This window comes from Salvia hispanica, chromosome 4 (genome assembly GCF_023119035.1).
Source record: "Salvia hispanica cultivar TCC Black 2014 chromosome 4, UniMelb_Shisp_WGS_1.0, whole genome shotgun sequence".
Lineage (NCBI taxonomy): Eukaryota > Viridiplantae > Streptophyta > Magnoliopsida > Lamiales > Lamiaceae > Salvia > Salvia hispanica.
In genome coordinates, this window is record NC_062968.1 from 10,069,455 (window position 1) to 10,096,485 (window position 27,031).

Below are 27,031 nucleotides of genomic sequence, written 5' to 3' on the forward strand. Positions count from 1 at the left end.
TAAGAAAGAAGAAAAAAGAAAAAAAAAAGTTGAATGAAAAATGAAAAAAAAAAGTTGAATGAAAAATGAAAAAAAAAAGTGTTGGTTTGTTAGTTTTGAGATAATGAAAAATCTCAAGTTTGGGGGTGTGTATTGAGTTGTATTTGAGATGTGAGATTTGTAATGGATGTGCTAGTGCTATAAAATTGGTGGTGAGTCACTTAGCCAAATATGATCTCACCTTGACCAAAAGCCCCATTACAACCAAATGATCAAAGTCCTTTGATTTTTGCATCACAATGACTTGTTAGTGGTAAGTTATGTTTAAGTTTGGGGCAAACACCTTAAGTACCTTAAAAAAATAGAATAGCCGGAAGAACTCCTTTTGATGATCTAGTTATGACGGTTTGAGACTCCCTTTGGAACATTGCATGTTCCAAAGTCTTACTTGCGAGTGAATGCGGGGTCAATCCAATAATTTTTGAGGACTTGTGTGGGTCGGCGTGATGTGAGAAGAATGATCATAGATGTCTAAAGAGTGTGTTTTGTATTGACTTGCTCGAGACGAGCAAGACTTAAGTTTGGAGGTATTTGATGTGAATCAAATTGTAGTCCTTTATTGTATTGTTTTAACACACAATTTTAGGTGAAAAATGGACTTATTTTGATATATTGTAGGACAAAAGACCAATCCATATGAGAGAGGGGGAAGAAAACAAAGGTCTGAATCTGATCAGTAATAATCCCTGTAAGATTAACTTAAAATGTTTCTAAAAGTCCACCATTCCATTAACCTTCGAAAGAGCTTCGCGTGGATACCTCGCACGCCTCAATCGGAGTCCGGATGAAGAAGATACGGCTGTTTTACGAAGACTGCGCAATGCAGTGCAAAACGCGCGACCGGGCGTCAAAACGCGCGACCTGATCGAGAGTATGACAAAATGCCCGATCGGGCGTTTTTCAAGGTGCAGATCGCCCGACCGGGCAAATGCTACTGGGCATGTTATTCGAGCCCTAACTATTTAAATAGCTAGGGCACGACTTCCAATGGATCTTTGGCGGCTGGGGGACGAATTTTGAAGAGCATTTAGAGCTTGGGAGCCATTTTTAGAAGGAGAGAGAAGATCAAGCCCCATTCCACCTAAAATCTAGCCTCATATGGTAGCATTTACTCATCTTCTTGTAATGTTGCCCACTAGGAGTGGCTAGATTTTAGGGATTACTTCTAGTTTATTAGGGGAGCTTGTAAATATGAACCCATGACTTTGTTTTGATAGATTTCCAAGTTTTGGTTCTTATCTATGTCTTTATTTGAATCCGTGTTGGGTTTTTCTAGTAAGCTTAATCCGGTAAAAGCCTTAACTTCAATGTCTCTTTAACTTGGAGTAGGGAGCTAACATAGATAAGGAACCCTAGGCTAAAACTGATCAGGGGATAGTCCGGGGTGGATCTTATGTGTTGAACGTTTGTAGAAGTCAATCCTCGAGCTTACTATGCGACTGTAGGAGTGAGGGGTTGGTGAGTAGAGCCTAGGAGACGTGATCAGCTTATCCTAGGTGTAAAATTCCACGATCAGTGATCAGCTGCGTGAGAGCGTAAAATCAACACGATCCCGATAAATATTGGAAAGTAATTAGATTTTAGGATTCATGTGAACAAGCAACCCGAAACAAGCTAGAAGTACTCTTTCCTCTCTATTGTGTTTCTCTTGCATTTTCTTGCCTTCTCGTTTAGTACTTCACTCGCCTCTTGATCCTAAAAACTCAAAATCAAACTAATTTACTGCTTTTTAGTTAGGTTTAATAGTTTTAGCAATTAATCTCCTCCTTGTGGGTTCGACACCTTTTATACTGCATTGCACGTCTGTATACTTGCAGAGGTAGTATTTTTAGGGATTTATTACTTGTTTTGTGTACTTAGCACCCTAGAAATCACAACAACAGCTTCGAGTCTCCTTCTTCTCCCCCTTTTCTTTATCTTGGGAGTTCTTGGACCCCCTGCCTTTGGCTTAAATTTATTCTTGAATTGCTTCACATTCAAGACCTCTGCTGACACATCAATTTGGCCATTACCCGATCTCTACAAATCCTTAGATTTCATAGCCGATTGCCTTATCTTCTACACGAGCAATAGCATCCTTAAGTTGCTCAAATGATTTTGGAAGAATATTCAATAAAGCAATTGCCTTATCTTCTTCCACCATCCTGGCATCGACATTTTCTAGATCATCAACTATCTTATTGAATTGATCTAACTGGTCCCCTATAGTTCTATCATCATTGAATCTGAAAGAGTATAGGCGTTGTTTGAGATATAACCTTTTAACCAACGACTTGGTCATGTAGAGTTCCTCTAATTTCTTCCAAATTGAGCAGCAGATTCCTCCTTCACAACTTCTCTTAAGACGTTTTTATCAACATACAAGATGATCGTGCTTCGAGCCTTCTACAATATCTCGAGCTACTTCGCACTCGGCTTGTCATCTAACTTGGTCGCCTCAAGAGCTTCATCAAGTCCTTGATGAGTAAGCAGCGCCTGCATCTTGTTTCGCCACTGGCCAAAAGTCATTCCTTCTGTTGAATTTCAATGTTTCAAACCGCGCCATCACCATCGATCTATCCTCTGCCTCCCACAGACAGCGCCACTCGTTGAGATTGATATATGGACAAGAAACGAGCAATAAAGATGACACACGTTTTACTTGGTTCGGCAAACTTTGGCTACGTCCACGGAAAGGATAAGATGTTTTATTGCTATCACTCTCTTTCAACGGAATACAGAAATGGGAACAAGAAAATGAAATTACAATGAGGTCACACACACACCACTCTTGATGAAACGAGCAAGCTCTCACTTTCTCTTTTTCTTCTCTTCTGCTCTCTCTAATTCTTGTTGATTGAGTTGGTTGCATAATGAGGCAACAACCCTCTTATATCATCCAACATGAAATCTCCCAAATTAAATTATAACCAAATTTACCTTCGCATGTTGCGATCACATGCAACGGACCCTCATGCACCGCGAGTGAGCGAGCCACATGCTCACTCCCAAAGCCGAGTTTTCGTGGCCGCATTCAACACTTCAAGGAAATTTTTCTTTTCTAAATACATGCTTTATCATAAACAAAAATAGTGTTATCTTTTCTTGTGAATTACGTGCTAATGTGGCATACAATTTATAATATGGGGAGAAAAAGTCGTTTCAAACCTAATTAGATATTGTCGTTTTATCCACGTATTTTAAATTGGTTGCCAAATCAATACCGGAAAAGTGAAGATGTGATAACTTAGAAAATAGTGATTTATCAGATTTCAAAAATGCGTGAATTTGATCATATTTATCAATTTATCTTTTTTCTCCCTTCAATTAAACATATCAACCAACAATTCAAAAACTGCTATTCTCTCCGTCCGCCATTAGTAGTCTCATTTTGATTAGGCACTAGTTTTAAGAAATTCTTTGATTTTGTGAAGAAAAATGGGGAAATGAGTTAGTGGAAAGTGGACCCACTTTTATATATTGGTTTTATAATAGAATGTGGGTGTAATAAGTTAGTTGAATGGTAGATCATTTCTAAAATGGAAAAAAGCAAATGAGACTTTAAATCACGGACATCCCAAAGTAATAAAATGAGATATTATTTCATGGACTGAGGGAGTATCATCTTAGCTAGGACAAGGTCAGTGGAGTAATATTTAGGTGCTTAGATCAAATGGTAGATAAGATTTGAAATGTTAATATTGATCTTGAAATTGTTTAACAATTGTTGTTCTAATTTTTAAGGTGCAATTTAAGTATAAAAAACAAATAATAAATCCCTAAAAATACTACTTTTGCAAGTTTACAGACGTGTAATGCATTATAAAAGATGTCGAACCCACAAGGAGGAGATTAATTGCTAAAACAATTAAACCTAACTAAAAAATAGTAAATTTGTTTAATTTTGGGTTTTAGATAAGAATGTGAGTGAAGTACTAAACGAGAATGAAAAATGCAAGGGAAACACAGTAAAGAGGGAAGACTTACACCTAGCTTGTTTCGGGTCACTTGTTCATATGAATCCTAAAGTCTAATTACTTTCAATTATTTATCCGGATCGTATTGATTTTACGCTCTCACGCAGCGGATCACTGATCGTGGAATTTAACACCTAGGATAAGCTGATCACGTCTCCTAGGCTCTACTCACCAACCCCTCACCCCTACAGTCCTATAGTAAGCTCGGGATTGGCTTCTACGAATGTTCAACACACAAGATCCACCCTGGACTATCCCTGATCAGTTTTAGATTAGGGTTTCTTATCTATGTTAGCTCTCTATCCCAAGTTAAAGAGACATTGAAGATAAGACCATTTACAGGATTAAATTTGCTAGCAAAATCCAACATGGATTGAAATAAAGATATAAGAGCCAAAATATGGAAATCTATCAAAACACAATTATGGATTTATATTACAAGCTTCCCTCAATAACTAGGAGTAATCCCTAAAATCTAGCCACTCATAGTTGGCAAAAAATACAAGAGAACAAGTAAATGCTACCATATGGGGCTTGATTTTAGGTGGATGAGGCTTGATCTTGTTCTTCTCTCCCCCGAGATGGGTCTCAAGCTTCAATCTCCTTGAAATTCGTCTCGAGCTGCCAAAAGGTGTTTTAGAAGTCGTGCCCTAGCTATTTAAATAAATATGGCTCAAAAACAAGCCCAGTAACATTTGCCCAGTCGGGCAATTTGTGACTTAGAAAACGCCCGGGTCGGGCGTTTTTTCTGACTCGCGACATGCTCCCAAATGGCCTAGTCGCGTGATAAGGCTAATTTCATGCATCGGTTATATGTGAAAAGCACTATATTTTGCTGGGTCTAACACAGTTTCTAAGCCAGGTGTGTGACAGAATCGCTAGATCCAGGAGATGCTGGAGGGAACGGACTAGCGAAAGAATGAAGGAGAAGTGAGCAGAATTTAAGGAAAAGAAGGCTAGAAGAAGGGAGTCAATAGCTGAGGGCAACAAAGTCTATCTATACCTCGTTGGGCCCCACTTCAACGCCTATAAATAGAGGAGCATGCAACACACAAAAAAAAGGAACTTTTTCACTCTTAGCTCACACACACACACACTTGGGAAATGGAAGTTCTGGGGTAGTTTAGGTTTCAAGGGGTCAAATCTTCAGAGAAATTTCGTCGTAACACCGTCCGCGTGAGGGCGAAGATACAATCTATTTACTTTCGGTTCTTTTGCACTCTATTTCGTTCGAACTTCACTTTTGGAAGTTGATTTGGTTGTTGATGTTACTGATTATCTATGCATTTCTTAGTTTTCGTTATATTTGTGTTATTTCGTGTTGATCTACGTTGATCCTGCTGTTAAGAGTTTTTATTTCGGCGAGTTGCATGTTGATCTCTGTTTTTGTCACTTTGGTGCTCGATCTGGGGAATTTGGCTGTAGATCTGCGGTGTTGTTGTTGATCGGAGGTTGTTGGTTGAATCTGAAGTTATGGAATGTTTTTTTTTTTTTTTTGGCTGGAGTTTGTGTCGGATGCTTGGATCCGGAGTGGATTTAGCATCCGAGGTTGGATTTGAACAGAGGAAGTCGAGTTATGCATGGATTTTGAGTTTTCTATTTACTTTCTGTTTTACTTCGTCTAGCATCCGTATATCGGTTTAGTTCTTAATTGTTCTTCATTTAATCGTTTTTTTTTTTTTTAAACACCTTTCACGGTGGAGGGATAAGTAGGACCCTCATCCCCTATATATCATCGAACAAAATCGAAAGTCAACATACAAACCATCCTAAAAAGATTGTCTAAAGAAAACACCAAAGACCATCTAAACTATTACAATGAGCACAGGCCCAGAACCAACCACTATCAAAACGAAAAACAAAACTATTGTCATGCTCATTCAAAACCGAAAATTTGGCAGACCGATCTGATCCATCCTGCAAAGAGCCTTTACCCGAGACGGAGCCGACACGCCCGTGTAAAGCACCTGTTCACCGGACTGGATTCCAGCCTCTGCAAGGAAATCCGCAGCTTTGTTACCTTCCCTAAAAATATGGGATACTTTCCAGTCCATTCCCAGCAACTCCTTTCTGATCCTAAGCAAATCCACGCACACATCCGCTGATCCGAGCTTACCTGAGGCTAGCCAGCTTACCACCCTTTCTGCATCCAACTCAATCCACACTCTGCCTCCCTGTTGCTTAGCAATCATAACACCTAGAAGCAGAGCCGCGACCTCAGCCTCCAAACCCAAAGCCACCTCTAGACCTGCAGAGAAAGCAGCAATAATTTCACCTCTGAGTCTCGCAACACAGCTCCCCCACCAGATTTTCGAGACACCAGAGAAAATGCTCCATCCACGTTGAGTTTACACCAACCCTCATCCGGAGGTCTCCACAGAACCCTTACAACTTTCCTCCTTCGGACATGACGAGCCCCTCCCCTCATCACATCCAATTGAGGGCAACAGCTCCCCCAGTGTTCTGGTCCTATCAGTTTGGCCAAAACCAGATTTCTCAAGTGAGAATTAACCCTCCTAATTACATTCTCCACTTCAAAGGCTTTCTCCCTATGAACATTTTCATTTCTCTCCGACCAAATAAACCACAAAATAAGATAGGGGATGAGCGTACATAAATGACCACCTGCTCTTATTCCCAAATGTCTTTGCCACCACCTAAACCTAAGCTTAATGTTCTCCCCAACCTCCATGAACGGCGGTACTTGAGGAAACCACCTTGCAAAATATTGCCACACTCTCCTTGCCGCCTCCCCGTTCACAAATAAATGCAGTCTTGTCTCAATCTGCGACTCGACACGGCATCTACACTTTGAAGCCAACGAGATTCCACTCCATTGCATCTTTGCCTCTACCGAAATTCGATTCGCCAAGAGACGCCAGAGGAACATCGAGATGGACAATCCAATGTTTTTTCCCCATATCATTTCAAGGATCAACCGCTTCCCTGCTCTTTTCCTGACTAGATCCCAAGCCGAAGCTGTTGTAAAGTCCCCATTACCGGATAACTTCCATCTTCCCCTATCTCGAACCCCTCTATCAAAAGGTGTTTGTAAAATTTTCTCGGCAATCTCCTCCTGCAAACCCTCCTCCTCCACAAGCATCCTAACCTTCACCTCATCCCAATGATCCCCCATCCAGAGATCATTAACTTTCAACGCTGGGCAGCTTAGATTCGGCCCACACAGACCTGCAAGGGGCGAACACAGAACCCAAGAATCAAACCAAAAGTTTATATTACCCTACCACCCACCTCACCTGTTCTCGACAAAGCTCCCCCACCATGAACAGTTTTCTCCACATAGGGCTAAATCTGTTCGATCTATACAAAACCATCGGAAATGATTTTGAGCAGTATTTTTGGAACATGTAACGAGCCCACAAAGACTCCTGATTCCTGAACCTCCACCACAACTTGAGACTAAACGCCATCACCGAGTCTGCCAAGTTGCGAATACCCAAACCCCCCTCATCAGTGGGTAGGCAAATTCTCTGCCAATTAATCCAATGAGTCTTTCTAGAAGTGTAGCATGACCCCCATAAAAACCGGGCCAGCACTTGTTCTATCTGCCTCAAGGCACCCTTTGTAGGATCCATTACCTGGAAAACATGGATAGGTAAAGCCCCCAGGACGCTTCTTATCAAAGTTAAACGACCCCCAAAGGACAGGTGTCTATGACTCCAACTGTGATTCTTGCCGATATTTTATCTCGAATAAATAGGAATAGGCTTGTCTTTCTCGGTCCCCTAAAAATTGGCACTCCCAGATAGAAAAAAGGAAGACATCCCTGTTGAAATCCACTTACCTCAGTCACTTCTCTTGCCCATGCGACATGCTTCTTATCAAGATAAAAGCAGCTCTTTCCCACATTCACTTTCTGTCCCGAAACCTCCATGTAATGTTTCAAGCATTCTTTCACTTCAAGGATTGCTGAGCTCTGAGCCTGCGAAAAGATAAGTATATCATCTGCATACACCAAGTGAGAGATCCCCATGGTATATCTAGCTGTGCGATACATCAATTCCTTACGCCCCAAAATGAGGCGGTCAAGCAACCTTGAAAGATAGTTAGCTGCCAAAACGAAAAAGGAGGGAGAAATCGGGTCCCCTTGCCTGAGACCTCGAGTCGATTTGAAAAAACCCGCCACACTCCCGTTAATAAGAACCGAGAACCAGCAAGGAGAAATACAATTTTCAATAAACCTCACCCACGTGTCCGAGAAACCCATTTTTCTAAGAATTTTCAGTAAGAATGGCCACTGAACACGATCATAAGCTTTCTCCATATCCAGCTTTAGAGCCAAATTCGGGGAAGTCACACCCTTCCAGATTTCATGAAACAGTTCTTTAGCCAGAAGCACATTATCACTTAACAACCTCCCTTGAATGAAACCACTTTGATTAGGAGCAATGATCAGGGGAAGAAGAGGAGCCATCCTTGAGGCAAGAAGCTTGGATATGATTTTATTCATTACATTGCACAAGCTAATCGGCCTAAACTCAGGCCATTGTGTAGGATTATCCTTCTTAGGAATTAGAACTATTAAGGTGGCCGCAATACCTCGTGGGATAGGGGAGCCCGAGAAAAAATCCAGCACTGCTGCCACCACATCATCACCAATTATCTCCCAGCAAGACTGGAAAAACAGAGCAGAATACCCATCTGGCCCTGCGGCACTTTCTCCATTTAAGCTAAAAACAATATTCCTTACCTCTTCCACAGAGGGTGCCCTCTCCAGCAACTCTGTATTAATGTGGGAAGGGAGGGTAGAAAGAATTTCCAGATCCGGCTCCTCTAACACTCCCACATCTTCAGAAAGAAGGCCCTTGAAGAAACTCTCTGCCGAACTCCTAATATCTGCCTCTTCAGTCAGGGTCTGGTTCCCATCCTCAATCGCTAGGATTCTAGATTTTACCCATTTCTGTTTCACCCATCCTTGAAAGAACCTTGTATTTCTATCCCCCTCCGCCACCCACTTCAAAGCCGCTTTTTGACACCAAAAATCTTCCTCCATCTTTAACCTTAGTAAGAATTCCGCAGCCATCTCTGCATTTCTGATCTCAACTCAGGAGCGGGATTCTGATCATATCTTTCCGTGGCTTTCTTAGCCTCCACCTCGGCTTTCCTTACTTTTTCAAAAATGTTACCAAAGACCACACGGTTCCAGATTCTTAAATTTTTCTTAAGCCGGCTGAGCTTGATTTGGATATTGATCATACCGCTAGTACCTGTTTCCTCCCTCCAGCTCCGTTCCACTTCCTTCAAAAACGAGGAATGCCGTACCCACATATTTTGAAACCGAAAGGATGGCTTAGCTCGAGGTCCTGGTATCTGACACCTTATCAAAAGCGGGCAATGATCAGACAGAATTCTAGGGAGATTCGAAACTCTCGTGGATTCGAACAGGTTCGCCCATCCTTCACCAATAAGAACTCGGTCCAGCCTCTCCAAAGTATCCCCCCTTGCCCAAGTGAATTTAGAACCATTAGCGCCCACATCCAGGAGCTGGCAGTCCGCAATTGTCTCCGCAAAATCCATCATTTCTTTGGCTTTCCTTCCTTGCCTTCTCACACTTCCATGCTCTCCTCCTCAGAAACAAAGATATTGAAATCACCTCCCACCAACCACGGCAGACCATCTAACTTTGCAGCTAATTCTCGAAGCTTCTCCCACATTCCCCTCCTTCCCTCCCTAGAACATTTGCCATAAGCTATCGTAAGAAAGGCAGGGGCAGGGAGAAAAGAAGCTACATGTCTGCCATGGAAAATTTGATCAGAATCATCCCAGCCATCCACCTTAATTCCCTCAGCAACAAAAATCCATATTTGACCATTGCAGTTAGAACCTTTAAAAGACAGACCAAAGATCTTACTAAAGAATTCCGGCTTAGGTGCAGTAAGAGGTTCAATAATTGCTAACACTACGATTCTATTCTCTTTTACCAATCTCTTAATCATCCTCTGGGTGTTAACGTTCGCCACACCTCGAGCATTCCAAATCAGAAGATTAAGCGACATGAGAAACAATTCCCACCACTGCCTCTTCACCAATTCTTCCCTTTTTTGAAACTTGTTCCTCCTCATTCTTTGAAAGGTCGACAGCAACACCCCTCTTCTCCACAGTTTGCTCCTGCTGCACCTCCATATCCGTTTCTAAATCATCTTCATCATCCTCTTCCTTTTCATCTTCATACACCTCGGAATCAAAATCACCATTTGGAAGCATCTTTAAATATTTCGGCTTAGACCCCCAAGACCTCCCATCCGTGTCCATGGCCAGAGAAGACAAGGCTGAGAATCTGTTTGCCATATCCTTCTGCGGAGAAACCTCCTATCCCGCCCCTCCTTCCAAGAAAAAAGGGTCCCCTTCAATAACCAAAGACCCAAGAGGAGTAACATCCACGCTTATCACCGACGGTCTACCCCCTGGCGACCCATCTCCTTCAAACACACCAACCGCAGCTCCCTGACCCCCAAACCCAGAAGGACCGCCCTGTACACCAGAAGGACCCCAGCCCCCCTTTCCCTGCTTCCCCCGCCGCCTACCCTGCCTTTGGAAACCCTCACCAACCTGCCCCTTCCCCTTATCCTTGTCAAGCACCAACCCACTCCCGGCCTGCTCTCCATCACTCAAAATCCCAACCTGCACCCCACCCTCAACTGCATCCCCTTCACCCTCACCCACCCCAGGCCGGGATCTGACAACCCCTGAGATATCATAATCCCTTCGCACGGGTCTTTCCCTATTACCATTCGCATAACACACGTCACTAGAATGACCAACATGTTTACAATCTTGACAAAATAAAGGAATTCGATCCCATCTTACTGGTTGTCTAATTTCCCTTCCCTGAATGTCTATAATAATCTCTTGAGCCTGTATCTTGGAGATATCAATTTCAACACATAATCTAGCAAAGGATAGTCTCGAACGAGATATTGTGGCATGATCAACCAACAAAGGCTCTCCAAGAAGGCCCCCAATCGCAAACAGAGCAGACTTTTCAAACAAGTGAATGGGGAGCCCTATCAGATTGCACCAAACTGCCGCTATAGGCGACTCAAAAAAAGGATCAAAGTCTGTTGTCCATTTAAAAACTCTCATGGGGTGACGATCCACAAACCAAACCGGCATTCCATTAGGACCATTTAACAATTTGGCATAATCATCGATCATAGCAAATTGAACTAGAACATGCTTAGCATTTATATATTTCCACGAGAACTCACCCTTAAATTTCATACCCATGAAGGCTCTCTGAATTTGAGGCGACGAGGGAATCGAGTGGGAAAATTTACCCACGATAGCAAAGCCCAACTTCTCAGCCAAAAACGAGGTCTCTGCACTTGAAAATTGGATAGAAGGGAGCCCACACCTTTCCCCCAACACACCCATCCTCTTGATCTTTTCCGGTTCAAAGCTCACTTATACTCTCCCTCCTGATTGCACCCCATCTGTGACTGAGGCTCTATAATTCCTTATCCCTGCCCCGCTATTGCCAAAGCTCTTAGAACTCCCACCTCCTCTGTTACCATTTGAAAATACCCGTGCCGCTTCCGAAACCCTTGGCAACTCACTCTCCCCTAAAACTTTATTCCTCTCCCTTTCCTTAGCAGCCCTCAAAAAGGATTTGTTCAGTGGGGGAAAGTCCTCATTCTTCATCACACCAGGTTCATCTCCCGAACTTCCTTTCAGAACATGAGTATTCATCCCTCCACTTGTCGCAACACCTGAATCTGCTTGTGTGCCAATAAACGCCATTTCATGTAGAGGTTGTGCAGAAATTAGATCCAAAAAAAGATCAGAGTGCGGCCCCTCCAGAATAACATCAACCTACCCTGGTATCACAGAGCGGTCCTCTCCCATGTCTCTGAAATGCCTACCCATATCACTCAAAATATCAGACTCCACAGGGTTCCGACCATCTGCCATTACAGCGTCCCTACCAACAACAACCCCTTCCTCCTTAGCCCTTTCAACCTCCGACACCACCTTACCAAACCCACCATCAGAAGCCAAGGCCCCTGCCTCAGAAACTACCATAGCACTAGCATCCCCTAGAACCCCACCATCAGATTCACCTCCATCAAACCCTTCCGCCTCCAATCCACCCAAAACCCCTTCCCCCAACTCCGAGCACTCTGAAATAACATCCAGCTCGCCCACACCCCTCCTATAGCCTCCCCTCGGCCCCCTATCCCCCTTATAACCCAAAACAGCGAGCCCATTCTTTCCAGACTGTCGTAGAGCTCTCCCCTTCAACCCCCCCTTCCTCATTTCAGCCATTCTCATCAGCGGCGACTTCGGACACGATTTCGTCCGTCTCCCCCGAGCATACGGAGACCGCAGCGATTTCCTCGCCGATCGCCTACAAACAGGCGAATCAGATCCACAAACGTCAACAAACGCCACCGATTTCAACTCAGGGCACTCCTCCGCCGCAACAACCCCCTCCAGCACCGGCGCCATTAACCGCGCCGGACCCAACAAGCCCTACCCGCCGGAGAAAAAACCCCCACCAACCCGCAACCCCCCTCACACCGCCCGAGACCAAAGGGCAACAAAGTAACCTAAGATCGACAAAAGAAAAAAACAAAGGCGCCGGGACAATCACCGAGAGAAAATCGCCAAAGAACTATGTGAAAATCGCACCTTCCGGAGGTGAACTCTCCATTGCTCTACTTCCCGATTCAATAAAAATACTCTTCATTTAATCGTTAAAATCCAGTCTGCTTTGTTTCCGATTATGCTCATACCTATTTCTTCTGAGTTTTTATGCAAATTGGTTGAAGAAGATGATGTCGCTGTTAGTTAGTACCTTAGTTAGTTGTTTTTCCAGCTTTTCTTCCGTACTCTGCTTTTTCAGTTATGGTCCCCACCGTCGGTTTATTTCCCAGATCTAGGTAATTTAGAATAGTCTCTCAGATCTAGTGATTGTTTCGGTTCTAGTTTACGTGCATGCTTTTGTTGTTTCGCCTAGATCTAACTGTTAGCGTAGCGTAGCAGTTTAAAATCCCAAGTTTAGTTTAATTTCCTCAACCCAAAAAATGCGTGGCAGCAGCCAACCCAAAAACAATTCCCAAATCCTTGAGCATGATTATTACGCTGTGGGATCGATCCCTACTTCCCTGTGCTAGGTTTTAGTATAAGTGGTTGAGGGTTTTTGAAGAAGTGCTCTGTGTGTCCGACGACCAGTGAGTTCCTAGTCCTTGTGATCTAGCGGATTTGTTGGACCAAGGAAACCTGTTATTTCTTTCTGTGCACACAGTGACCCACACTACGTGTCTTCATCGCGCGTTTTTCACTCCCATGCAATCTTCGTAAAACAGTCATCTTCTTCTACCGGACTCCGATTGAGGCGTGCGAGGTATCCACACGAAGATCTTTCGAAGATGAATGCAATTATGGTATTTTAGAAGTAGTAAAAAATGAGAGATTTCAGAATATGGGTCTCAATTCGCTGAACTTTCGAGATTTGACATTAAATTCATTGACCTTTCAGAATATAAATCGAGGCATGCGAATTTTTCGGAATAAGGAATTTTTACTTTTTTATATTTATTCTCTTCATTTTTCTTATTATTTTCCTTCCAATATTTATTAATTGACCAAAATACCCCCTCAATTATTCTCTTATTATTTCTTTTCTTATTTCTTATACTATCTCACTCTTAGATAGAACACCACGTAATTAACACTTTATACATAATAGCCTTTCTCTTCATCTTGCATCATTCGCTCGGCCAACCCATCCCTCCGTCTGAAGGGTGTGAGTGTTGTGTCCTTCCTTACCAAGTCGCAATTCCTTCAAAATTTGATACCCTAAGATAAACGGGAAGAAATCGAAGATGGCAGCAAGGTTGAGCCACGTAGCATCACGAATCATGGGCAGCAACGGCATCGTTATGCGTTCCGCGGCATCCTCTCTCTTCCAGCACTCTGGTATGGGCCTCCCCATCGGAAAGCACATCGTTCCCAATAAACCGCTTCCAGTAAATGACGAACTTGTGTGGGATAACGGGACTCTATTTCCAGAACCTTGTATCGATCGGATTGCTGATACAGTTGGGAAGTACGAAGCATTGGCTTTGTTGTACTTGATATTTTGCTTGCAGTAATATGATTCTGCAAGTATTTGGTTTCTTCATTGCTTTTACATGTGGTTTTTTTCGTTCTTGATTCAAGAGATTATATGTATGATGAAAATGCACTCTTCATTTTTCTAGAAAAAAAAAAAACCCATCCCTCCGTCTCCCACTCTATTTCTCTCTCGATTTCCTCTCGGTCGTTGCCCTCTCTCTCCAGTTCGTCGGTGCTACAGCCATGAAGCCTATCGCCACCATCAATCATCTTCGCGATCATCAATCAAGCCAGAGCCGATGATCCCTCCACACACGCCCTCTCTCTCACGGTATAACGTCGTCGTTCCTGCTACACGAAGCTCCGAACAGCCTTCGCTTCTCACGCTGTTGTTCGTCGTCCAGCAGTAGTGTTCGTCAATTTCGCTGAGTCTCCAATCGCAAAACTCATGATACTCCATCTCCTTCTGCAAAATCCCCCACTCGCTTCTCCAGTTCCCCTTCCCATCTTCTCAATCTCCTTCAACTCCTCGGACTCCGTCACACGCGGAGTATCAATATGAGCCCGCGACGCCTCCAATTCCTCGATATTCTCATCAACCAACCCCAGCTTCCCATCCAACTCATCCTCCCTCAACTTCAACTCCCTCTCCTTCTCATTAAACTCTGAAGCTATCGGATTAGAGCTATGATCAGTAGAAATGTCCTTCTTGATGAAGAAACCACAAACGCCACTTATTCCATAATTAACTTACAATAGATAGGATTCAAAAACTCAAAACTATTTCCTCCTCCATTTCTAATCCACTAATGTAAAATTGACATATAGATCCATTATATATATATATGTATAAGCCTACTAAAAGCCTACTTCATTCCTAATTCATGAATGTGCTGCGCTAAATCAGCCCCAAATCAAAACAACCTTTCATCTTCCATTTTCAAAATCAGCGCCTCTCTAATTTTTACTAACGGGAAGTATTTCTCCCTTCTCCATTGAAGCGTTGAAGCTCACAATATACCATTCGAGAGAAAGCATTCACAAGTAATTGTTTAGAAGCATCCAAAACATGTAAAAACCTTGCATTTTGTTTCCTGATTTCACATTAAATGAGTTATGTTAGAACAATTTTTTCTGATTTAACGTTATAGATGTGTATCTACAGTCTTTTAAACATAAAATCAAGATTCTAACTAAGTAGTTTTCTTTAATATGTACTAAAGAAGTTGACATTGTTACTGTTTACTTTCATTTTTTATATGCAGGTATGGATGACACTATATCACAAGACTTTATTCCTATGATAGGAATGGAGTTTGAAACAGAAGTTGAGGCATATGATTTATATATGAAATATGCAAAAGCAACAAGATTTGGAACTCGAAAAGAATCTGCTCATAAGGATCCAATTGCAGGCAAGCTTTTGGACATAAGTTTTTGTTGTTGTAAAGAAGGTTTTAGAGCAACAGACAGTCGAGTTGTTATAGTGAAGAGACCTCGTCCTGAAATTAGGTACGGACGTAAGGCTATGTTGAAAATCAACTGTAGATAGGGTTTAGATGTTTCCGGGAAATGTCTAATGTTCAACAAACTCAAGTTGATGTTGCTCAAAGTTAAGGGTTGCCTCCAAAGAAAATTTTGGATGTAATGGCAAAAGAATCTAGTGGAATTCAACATCTTGGTTTCACTCATATTGATTTGAAGAATTATTTGAGAACTAAGAGGACTTCGGAGATTAAACAAGGCGATTGTGGAGGGGTGTTACAATCTTTACAAAGGATGACAAGTGAGGATCCACACTTTTACTATGCAATACAGCTAGACGTGAAAGATCTAATTACCAATATATTTTGGACCGATGGTAGAATGATACAAGATTTTGGTCATTTTGGTGATGTTGTTTGCTTTGATACTACCTATTATAAAACATTGAGATAGTAGACCAATTGTTTTGTTCGTTGGCGTAATTTGGTGCAGCATTATTATACGACGAAACAATTGAAACCTTTGAGTGGTTGTTTAGTGCATTTGAAGATGCCATGATGGAAAAACGACCAAAGACTATCTTAACAGATCAAGATCAAGCAATGAGCACTGCTTTAGCTTCCAAGTGGCCATCTACTTACCATCGCTTATGTGTTTAGCACATTTTTCAGAATACAGCGATCCATCTTTCAAGTGTTTTTTTGAGTTTTAAGAACACATTTGCAGCTGATATTAGTCGTTGTGTGTACGACTTTGAAGAAGAATCGGAACTCCTCGGGGCATGGAATGAAATGTTAGAAAAATACAACTTGCAAGATAATCAGTGGCTGACAATAATGTTTTCTCTAAGGGAAAAATGGGCATTGGTATATGGAAGAAATACATTTTATGCTGATATCATTACAACTCTTACCATTGGTATATGGAAGCAATGAGCGCTGCTTTAGCTTCCAAGTGGCCATCTAATTACCATCGCTTATGTGTTTAGCACATTTTTCAGAATGCAACGATCCATCTTTCAAGTGTTTTTTTGAGTTTTAAGAACACATTTGCAGCTGATTTTAGTCGTTGTATTTATGACTTTAAAGAAGAATGGAACTCCTCGGGGCATGGAATGAAATGTTAGAAAAATACAACTTGCGAGATAATCAGTGGTTGACAAGAATGTTTTCTCTAAGGAAAAAATGGGCATTGGTATATGGAAGAAATACATTTTATGTTGATATCATTACAACTCAACGAAGTGAGTGCGTGAATGCAATGAGGCTCGTTTCATGCATGTGTTTTATAGCAAAACCGCAATGAAATCAGCAAACTAACGACCCTTTTTGAGCAAGGTGTGTGTAGATTTCGCCGAAAACCAAAGATCACATCATTCCAGAGGGTGAAAGCAAAATTTGGGAAAAGAGGAGAAAAAAGGCGGCTTTTGAACTGATCAAGTCATTATCCAACTGGAGCCAGCCAGACCTTGCGCTGGAGAGAAGACTATGAACTCCACTCTAAGGTGTGAAGGACAAAAGCGTCATTTCAGGGGGTGGTACCCTAGGGATCAGAGCCCTACGCCTCCCTATATAAAGGAGCCTTGCACACTAACAGAAGGGAGTTCCCCCATATTTTCATTTTCTTGCCGAGTAGTTTAGGGGGGTCCTCTTTAGAGTAGGTAGGATTTCTAGCTCTCTTCTAGAGATGAAATCGAAGTTCTCTTCAATTCCTTGCTTTTCAATCTCCTGCACACACTTGGTTTCGTTTAGATAGCTGGTAGTTAGTTGCTTTCCCTGTTGTTCTTGCGCATTTCAGTTTCTGTTTTGTAATTCCACTCCGAGAAGGGGTGCTAAGACAATTTCCTGCTTTCCTAGCTTAGTTCTGTTTTCTATTTATGTAATCGACTCTCTTTCCTGTTTTTGTATTAGTTTAATCTAAGTCATGTTTTCGTTTTCTTCGTTCTGTGCTTGTTTTATGTTTTGATGTTTTAGATCTGTTTTTGCTTTCCCGTTTAATGTGAGTCTTAGCTTAGATTTTCTGTTTTCTGTTTGAGTCTATATTTTCTGTTTAGATCTACGTGTTTTCTTTTCGTCTTTGCATGTTTTAGCCGTAGTTCTTGTTTTTTCGTTGTCGTAGCTTAGATCGTAGGAGTAATTTTAAGTTTTATGTGTTTTTGTTTTGTTTCGTCTTCCTCGGCTTTTCAGATCTGTTCCTGCTCTGTTTCCTTGCGCTGATCTGTTGAGGAAGACGATTCTGTTAAAGTTGTTTTGCTTTTCGTACATTTCTGCAGTGGCCTGACAACCCCGTTTATTCTGTTTCTCTTTTTATAGTAATGTTTTCTGAGTTGATCAGTTAGGTAGTTTAGTTGTTCAGCTTAGTTAGTCTCTCTTTTCCAACCCGTAGTTAAGCTTAACCCACCCCTAAAGTAAAGCGTGGCAGCAGCCAAGCCCCAAGCCGTATCACACAAACAATTCGAAACGCCTCATCTTTGTGGGATCGATCCTTACTTCCACATAATAATTAATAGTATTAGTGGGTTAAGGTTTTTGATGTCATATTCCCTTCAGGCTCTCAATTCTTCTCACTCAAGTCGAAGCCACTCAGCTTGATCAGCCCGAACCTTTACCGGATCCACTCACCCACAATTTTGTAGGTGAAACAGGCAGAAATAGGCTGGCTTGATCAGGTCGAATGTCCAACTTGAGCAGTTCGCGACGACACACACAACTTTCAAGAAGAGGGAGACGAGAGCGGAAAGGGCGATTGTCATGAAACATTATGCAAATTACAAAAACAATATTGTTGAGGTGTTCCATCATTTTCAAAGGTTGAAGATGATCGACGTAGAAAGAAGCTACAGAAGATTTCAAAAATGCTCAAAGTTCTCTTATGAACTTTTCCATTAGAAATACTAAAGCATGGAGCTGCCATATATACACACGAGATATTTGCATTATTTAATGAGTTGAGGAAGGCATTTAAAAGCAAAATCGAGAGTGAGAGTCAACTTGGAAGTTCAAGAATATATAAGGTTAGACCTCTTGATCGGGCTTATGAACATAGGTCACATATGATTCCATTTCTTGTAGCTGTAGAAAGTTTGAATTCTCGGGTATTTTATGCTCACATAGTTTAAAAGTCTTTACATTAATGAACGTCATTGAATACCCGATAAATATATCTTAAAGCGATGGACCAAACATGCTAAGAGCGGGATGGCAAGAGTTTGCAAGGAAGGAGCTGTCGTTGATGATGAAAAAACCCGAAAGAAACAACGATATAAAGAGTTATGTAATTCATTCATGACAGGCAAGGCAGCCGAGAGTGAAGATAGTTATGCTTATGCCATGGAATGTCTCTTAAAATTGGGAAACGACATTGATGGAATGGTAGAGAAGGGAAAAAGTGTTGCTGTTGAGGCAAAGAAGGTCGGAGATGTTGCAACCAAAGGTGAATGCGATGAAAATCAAATTAAAGGTTTGAAACCTACAAGGAGGGTTACATACAAAATATGTAAGAGGCCGAATAATGCTTTGGAACAAGCTAACAGTAAAAAAAGGGAAACCAAAAGCAATAAAGAGTGGTGTGGAACACGCTTCTTCTACGCGGGAATCTGAAGGGATTGTGCTCATCAATAATGACTACTGAAGCTTAACGCACACTACTTTTGACCCTCAAAATACATCATAAATTTGGTGGAGAAAGAGATGCAAGCTTGCTTGCAATGAAGAAGAGCAAATTATCTGGATTATTGTTTTGTTATTTTTGAAATTTTCATGCACTAAAGACCAATTGTGTTTGAGCTTGAACCGGAAAAAGATTGATGAACTCAATTAGTTTGCTGCGAACTATTTATAAGTTTTTATGGTAATTTCATGATTTCATTATTTTTGCTGCTTGGTTGGAGTATATTTGAAATTTTGCAGTTGCCGCTTTGTGGGAAAATAATCTAGAAATAGTGATTCCTTAATGGGAGTAATTGATTGTGTGGTGTAGTTTTATACATAGACTGGAGTATATATATACTGAAATAGTACTGTGATTAAAGGAATTTGTAAGTAGCAGTGATTTAGTGTCTTTAGCAACTTTGGTTGTGTAGTGAATATGTACTGGAGTATATATCTAAGGAATTTGTACATGTAAGGAACGTGTAAGGAATTTGTATGTGGCAGCGAATTGATTGTGTTCCTTTCATAGCTCTTTTCATAAATTAGTTTTCAGAAACTTTAGGTGAGAGAACCAGCTTCTCGTTAGGGAAGACATTGGGAGAAATTGTTTTGAAGGTTGTTTTGATATTTTGGTGATATTTAGTGCGGCACATTCATGGATTAGGAGTAGAGTAGGCTTTTAGTAGACTTTTTTATATGTATAAAAATAGATCCATATGTCAATTTTAATTTGTGGATTAGGAATGGAGGAGGAAAAGTGGATTAGGAAATCCTTACCGGTTAGAGAGAGATTAGAAAATAAATTACGAAATCAGAAAAATAATATGAGAAAAATTGATGTGGGTAATTTGGTCAATTGATAAATTTGGGAAAGATAACAAGAAAAAAGAAGATAAAAATATTAAAAGTAAAAATCCCTTATTCCGAAAAATTCGCATGTTTCGATCCCATATTCTGAAAGATGAGCGAATTTAATGTCAAATTTTGAAAGGTAAGCTAATTGAGATTTGAGACCCGTATTCAATCTCTCAAAAAGGTTAATCTTGGAGCGTTGATTACTATTCATATTTGGACCATTTATCCTTTCTCCGCTCTCTTTTATATCTTGGTTTTTTTCCTATGATATTTCAAAATAAGGTCACCTTAAAAAGTATGTTAAGATAATGTAATAGTTTTTCTATAATTTGATTCACATCAAAAAAAATGTATTCTACACATATGAATCATCATAGAATCATATCAGCATCTTCTCCAAATCCAAAACTCAGCCTCTCATTATCGCAACATTCTCCATCAAACATTTTCGCAGACACACTTGTTTCACTGCGTAGATGCGTCGAAAACCAAGACCTCAAAGCGGGTTCTTCCCTCCACGCCCAAATCCTCAAATCAGGACTCCACACCGATGTTTTTATATCCAATTCACTACTCAACATGTACTCAAAATGCGATCGCATACACGACGCACGCAACCTGTTCGACACAATGCCTCACACAACTATCGTATCATGGACCACCATGATGTCGGCCTATCATCGCAGCTCACGCCTCGATCAAGCGATGCTGCTGTTTTCAAGAATGGTGGAGCATCTCAACCCCAACGAGTTCACACTGGCAGTGCTTCTCCATGCTTGCGCGTTTAGAGGCGGTGATGTGAATTTGATCGAAGCTGTTCATTCTCACGCGATTACAAGCGGCCTCTTATCGGATAGCTTCTTGCGGAATTGTTTGATCGATGCGTATGCCAAAGTAGGGATGCTTACGACTGCGGAGAAGCTTCTGCTCAGGCTCTGCGCAGAAGACGTTGTTTCGTGGACTTGTGTCGTGTCTGGTTGCATAAGAAGTGGTGATTCCGAGAGGGGGATAGCGCTGTTTTGCAGAATGCAGGAAGATGGAGTCGTGCCTAATGATATCGCAATGGTTACTGTGTTGCAGGCATGCTCGGAGATCGGCATCTATGGAATTATGCAGTGGATTCATGGATTGGTGTTGAAAGGGAATTGGTGGATGAGTTGTTTAGTTTTGAATTCGCTGATTGAGATGTACTCTACAAATGGATACTTCAACGAGGCTATGAGAGTCTTTCGTTGTTTCTGCTTTGGTAGTGAGGGTTTGCATCCTAGTCCTGAGACTATGGCAAACCTTCTACATGGCTGTGGAAGGTTAAAGCTAGGGAAAGAGGTTCATGGATACTTGATTAAACACGGCTTTCTTCCTTGCACCGTTGCTGAGAATTCACTTATGAACATGTATGCTGCACACGGATTTGTTCATTCTTCGTTGCTCATCTTTAGATCAATGGCCGAGAGAGACATTGTTTCTTGGAACACAATTATGAAATGCTTCGTGAAAAATGCTCAGGCTGCTGATGCACTGAGACTCCTTCGTGAGAGTCACGGAGAAGGTTTGAGAGAGATCGATTTTGTCACGTTGCTTACATCTCTTGAAGCTTGTTCTGAGCTGGCGCGGATTAGGGAAGGCCGAGTTCTTCATGGTTACTCGATGAAAACAGGGTTGCTTGGTGATATCTTTGTGCAAAATGCTCTGATAGATATGTATGCAAAGTCGGGGAGACTAGATTTGGCTGAGTGTGTTTTCGAGGGGATGCACCAAAGAGATGTTGGCTCGTGGAACTCAATGATCACAGCATATGGTGTTAATGGAGATGGGGCATCTGCAGAGAAGGTGTTCAAGGAGCTCGAAAGGGAAGGGACCAAGAAACTGAATGCTATAACATTCACCAATGCTCTCTCAGCTTGTGCTCATGCTGGATTGGTTAAAGAAGGTTTTGCCATTTTTCAATCGATGGAGAAGCAGCGTGGAGTGAGTCGAAACATGGAGCATTATGCTTGTATGGTTGATCTGTTGGGGAGAGCAGGGAGAGTGAACGAAGCAATGGCCTTCATTGAGAAGATGCCAATGCGGCCTGGCTCTGATATTTGGGGAGCTCTGTTGAGTGCTTGTGTGGTTGTTGGTAACGTGGCACTAGCTGAGAGGGCGGGGGAAGAGCTTGCAGCTCTGGAACCTTGTAGTAGCATCTGGAGAGTTGCGTTGGCGAATGCATATGCTGCTGCTGGGAAATGGGAGAAAGTAGTGGAATTGAGAGGTGCAACGAGGTTGAGGAAGGAAGGGGGGTGGAGTAGTGTGAATGTTGAGGGATTTGAGTTTGATTTCTTTGCAGGTGACACGAGGCATCCGGAGAGGGAGATGATCTACGATGTTGTAGGGCGCTTGAAGATTCATATGCTCAATGATGGACCGGGTGATTTGATTTTGTTAACTTAGAAGAAGCAGCTTCAGTTGATCAAGGTTGAGGCATATGATGATTTGCAGACAAGTAAATATTTGTTTGTAAAGTAGTTAAAGTTTAGTTCATATGTCTTGATGCACAAGCCTATATATTTTCATTCAAGATGTGAGCTCTAGTGTTTCTCTGTATGTAAAATATAAATGAATTTAATCTATCATGTGTCACTGTATTCAAACTTGTGGATTTTGATCTATATTTGTTATGTCTTGATGCACAATCCATCTTTGTACACATAATCTATATAGATCGTACAAAGATAGATCGTACAAAGTTAGATTAAGAATGTCTCATATCATTTGATCTATATTTGTTAAGTGGATTGTACATTCCACTAATGCATTCCACATACATTTTATTATAAAACTAATATATAAAAGTATGGTTCACATTCCACTCACTTTTCTACTCACTTTACTACATAAAGTCAAACAATTTCTTAAAACTCATGTCGATCAAATATGGAACATTTAATCACGGACTAAAGGGAGTATTGCATTTCAAGATTTCATATTATATGACATCATATACATTGATCTGAATCATCACAAAATTGTACGTATATGGTAGTTTTACCGGCAAATTGCATTAGTAGTGCCATCCTATTTGCTTTCCACTGAAAATGAGTTTGACTTTTCTTATGGATTTCGTCTTCGAATTCTTCTAGCAATTATCCACCATCTGATGGCATATTAGTAATTAAAAGAAGATTATTCAAGAAAATTAAAAATTGTAAGTTAAATGAAAAGAATAAATGGTATCAAAAAATTACTCCATCCCAAGATGACAACTTTTTTTTTACGTTAAATAAAAAGAATAAAATAAGAGAGAATATAGTAAAAATAATATGTTTTGATATTTAGTAATAAGCCAAGGAAGTGAAAAAAAGAGTTTACCTCTATATCTAGAAGTAGCATCTGACATTTCTAACTTCCCATTCCACTTCCTAATTCACCTACGTCATGTTCTATAGTCCTAAATTAGATGATATATTTGGACGATCACACAAAATTTTAGAAGATTTTGTTGTATGTATTAAATAGAGAAAGTAATTATAATGTAATAGATAAATGTGAGTATTTATTTTCCAGTTTTATGATAAAATGAAAATAGTTATATTCAAAATAATAGAGTGACTTGATGTTTATTTATAAAAATGCCAGATAAAAAGTTCCACAAAAAGCCTGGTTAGCAATTTATGAAATCATATTTCAAACAATATTCCACACCTTTCAAAATTGATTAAATAGGTGCTTGGTGATTTCCTGCTCAGGGTTTAGTAAATACTTCCTTCGTCCCATTAAATATGATACATTTATGACTCAATATGTGATTTTTGTAATGTTATTTTGTAAGTTAATGAAGAGAAAGTAAAGTAAAAAAGATGAAAAAGTGGAAATAGAATTAATTCTATTTTATGAAATGTTTCATTTTTAAAGGGATAACCTACTCCTTCCATTTAATACTTATACCTAACTCTTTCATCTCAAATTAACCACATCAATCAATAACTCCTAAAATCTCATGTTGACTAAGAGAGCCGAGCCGGAGGGAGTAATTTCCAACTGAACCACTTCCTGCCACTATATATATAATACTATTATTTGGCAAAACTATCATAGTATCATATACTTCAAAAATTAATTTACGGGTACCTAATTCATTAACAATATATACAAGCTTTACAAAAATAAAATGGAAATGTTCTAAAAGTTTTATTTCATTTAAGAAAATAAAATCTAATCATTGAATTTTAGAAAGTTAATCTAAAAAACTGAAGAAACTTAGTAGGAGTAAATACTAATTCATGATACGCATAAACAAAACATGTAGAATAGGGAGTATAATATTTCAAGAAAAGTCGAGTATTTTGTCAAATTAATCAAGCATCCGTATTTGTTCTTCTTCAAATCAATGTCTTGTTTGATAAATAATGATTTAAAATTATTGTACCTTTAATAATTAAAATATACTAATATTAAATTCAACAGTTGCTTTTTTTCATTTTCGAGTGTTCATTTATTTCATTGTATGAGCATGCGGCTGCTAGTTTCCATAGAATGGGACCAAAATCCAAATCTGTTTTCAATTTTCAGTTTCTGGGTTTTAATCTGATGTTAGAATAATTTCGATAACTAGTGAACGGTCAGAAACTACCAGCAAAAGAAATAGTAAGAAACTAACACAATCATATAATCTTTCATACTTTTAAACAATTTGATTGCGTTGTCCATCAGTTGCAATAACTAAACAAATGCGTCTATAATACCAGACTTTATTCTGAGAAGCCACAGATGTAAACACAATCAATACATTTTATGTGTTTAAATTATAAGCCAAACATATATGTATCATCACATCACTTCCTAAAAAGGAGAACAACTGTATGTGCTGCTATACTCCGGTTCTCCCCAAGACTGTCTACCTTTTCATGAGTTTTTGCCTTGAGGTTCACAGCCGAAGGGTCCGCACCAAGTAGCTTGCATAAATTCTCCCGTATAGCCTCCTTATGAGGGCTCAGTTTTGGTCTTTGGAGAATCAATGTGGCGTCTAAGTTACCTAGTTCGTAGCCTGCCTCGTGCATTAGCCGAACCTAACATGCAGTAGAATAATAGCGTTAATAATTCATAAATGCAATGAGCGTGGATTAAGACTTTGAGATATCTCCAGGCCCTTGACAATTTATACCATGTCAGCAAATTTTGTTGGATTCATATCCCATTTAAAAGGTAGAATTGGAGGAATCCTGGTAAATACTTATTAATCATATATATACCAATAATAAAAACTAAATGCCCCCTTATGGTAATGTCAAAGTTACAGCACAAAATCAAACAAACGAAGAGCTAAAGTAATAGCAATGAAAAATAGACTTCGAAAGCTCTGTTTCTTATTATTCCTCTATTCTACAACAAGCATCTTGTCATTCAGCACGATCTAAAAACAAATTTTGATGAAGTTAGCAACTATTTTGAGTCTACTAAGCTGAGGAGCATTAAGATAAAGGAGGTATGGATTTTTCTCTCTATAAAAAAAAAAGCAATGTTCTGGCAGGCTAATAAGGATGAGTCATAATTTTGTCACTAAAATCCTTATCCTTCCAACAAGATAAAAGGGTCAATCAGTTTAAAATACATGAACTTTGCACCAAGTTTGGTTTTACAATGAGCTTAAATTGTCATAGAATACACAAATTTTACTTAGTTTGTAATATTCCCCAAAATTTTACTTTTTCTGACTAAATTGCCCAAATTTCCCGACACACAAATAGCCATACAATTATTTTCCATGTCAGCTTCAATTTCGCCCAAAAGTAGTAAAATCAAGAGAAATTTGTAAACAATGTATATTTGTGAAGAAAATTTAAAAGCAAAAAATCAGAGCAAAGTTGGTGTGTATGTGAATGTGTGATAGAAACAAAGCATTATGTAGTTAATGTAATTTTACTAACTAAATCATACTCCTATATAGAAAGATGAAGGATTATGATATTGGGATTTTGAAGTGAACTCACTGCCTCCTCCACAAAAACACAAGATGCTGCGCCTTTCCACTTGGGATCTGTGTCTGGAAATATCTGACCTATATCTGGGAGGCCAAGCGCCCCCAATATTGCATCAACAACACAGTGCAGCAATACATCACCTAAAATTAACAACACAAAATTGCACATAATTATATCAATCTCGATTTAAACAAGATAGGGAGGGTGAACTTACATAAGGAGTCAGGGTTGAATAATAAAAACCTAAACCTAACAATTGAATTGAATTCAAAGCAATTGAAATTGGGGGGTTTATACATATATATAATTAGATGTACCGTCGGAGTGAGCTTCGCAGCCTCGATCGTGAGGAATATCGATGCCGCCGATAATGAGGGGATACCCCGGTTCGAGGCGATGAAGGTCAAATCCATGGCCGACGCGGAAAGGTAGAAGCTTGGGAGGATTTGCAGCTCCGGATTGAGGCTCTACTCCAACCGTGGTCGCGGCGGAAGCTAGCGTCGGCCTGGCGGTGAATTTCAAGGAGGGAAGCAGCAATTTTCGGGGCAAGCAAGGTCCCGATGCGGGTGGTTGGAGGGCGAGTTGCTTTGAGGAGGTGTTGATGGGGAGCGGGGCAGCGTAGCAGAGGGAAGCAGCAGCCATGGCCATATCGAAGAACTCTGGTTGGAAATGGAAATGGAAATGGAAATATCTGAGTAAGCTCTGATGATATTATTAAAGATGCCTGAATTATGTTGGGAAGGAAAACGAGGGTGGAAATATTAAAATCTTTTTTTTTCTGTATGTTTGGAATAAGTGTTTATTTATTGCAGCAGTCAATTATTCTTAAATTATTGGTCATATTCCACAGCGCCGGTGCGACTAGGGAGTTTCCAGCCGTCTTTTTATTAATTACTCTCTCCGTCCAAGATTAAGAATCACTTTTTGCTATAAAAGTCCGTTCCAGTTTAAGAATCACTTTTAGAATTTTCGTCATACAATTTTACCCCATTCTTTATCAAAATTATAT

The 27,031-nt window shown here is 40.3% G+C and overlaps 4 protein-coding genes across 4 annotated transcripts; 1 reads left to right on the top strand and 3 right to left on the bottom strand.

The window, feature by feature from the left end:
- Window positions 1-5,875: 5,875 nt before the first annotated feature.
- On the bottom strand, window positions 5,876-9,009 carry LOC125220327. Its single transcript, XM_048122486.1, has 4 exons — window positions 7,801-9,009; window positions 7,369-7,594; window positions 6,354-7,184; window positions 5,876-6,243 (listed from the first exon to the last, which is right to left on the bottom strand). Exons 1-4 carry the CDS (start codon window positions 9,007-9,009, stop codon window positions 5,876-5,878), a joined length of 2,634 nt encoding a protein of 877 aa, XP_047978443.1.
- Window positions 9,010-9,017: 8 nt separating this feature from the next.
- On the bottom strand, window positions 9,018-9,533 carry LOC125220328. The gene has a single exon (XM_048122488.1). The coding sequence runs from the start codon at window positions 9,531-9,533 to the stop codon at window positions 9,018-9,020; it is 516 nt and encodes a 171-aa protein (XP_047978445.1).
- A 10,841-nt stretch (window positions 9,534-20,374) lies between these two features.
- On the top strand, window positions 20,375-22,695 carry LOC125219471 (pentatricopeptide repeat-containing protein At3g53360, mitochondrial-like). Its single transcript, XM_048121448.1, has one exon. It carries the CDS (start codon window positions 20,414-20,416, stop codon window positions 22,493-22,495), a length of 2,082 nt encoding a protein of 693 aa, XP_047977405.1. The 5' UTR covers window positions 20,375-20,413; the 3' UTR covers window positions 22,496-22,695.
- Window positions 22,696-24,697: 2,002 nt separating this feature from the next.
- Window positions 24,698-26,781, bottom strand: LOC125217586 (2-C-methyl-D-erythritol 2,4-cyclodiphosphate synthase, chloroplastic). The gene is made up of 3 exons (XM_048119106.1): window positions 26,340-26,781; window positions 26,032-26,162; window positions 24,698-25,110 (listed from the first exon to the last, which is right to left on the bottom strand). Exons 1-3 carry the CDS (start codon window positions 26,668-26,670, stop codon window positions 24,877-24,879), a joined length of 696 nt encoding a protein of 231 aa, XP_047975063.1. The 5' UTR covers window positions 26,671-26,781; the 3' UTR covers window positions 24,698-24,876.
- Between the last annotated feature and the right edge of the window lie 250 nt (window positions 26,782-27,031).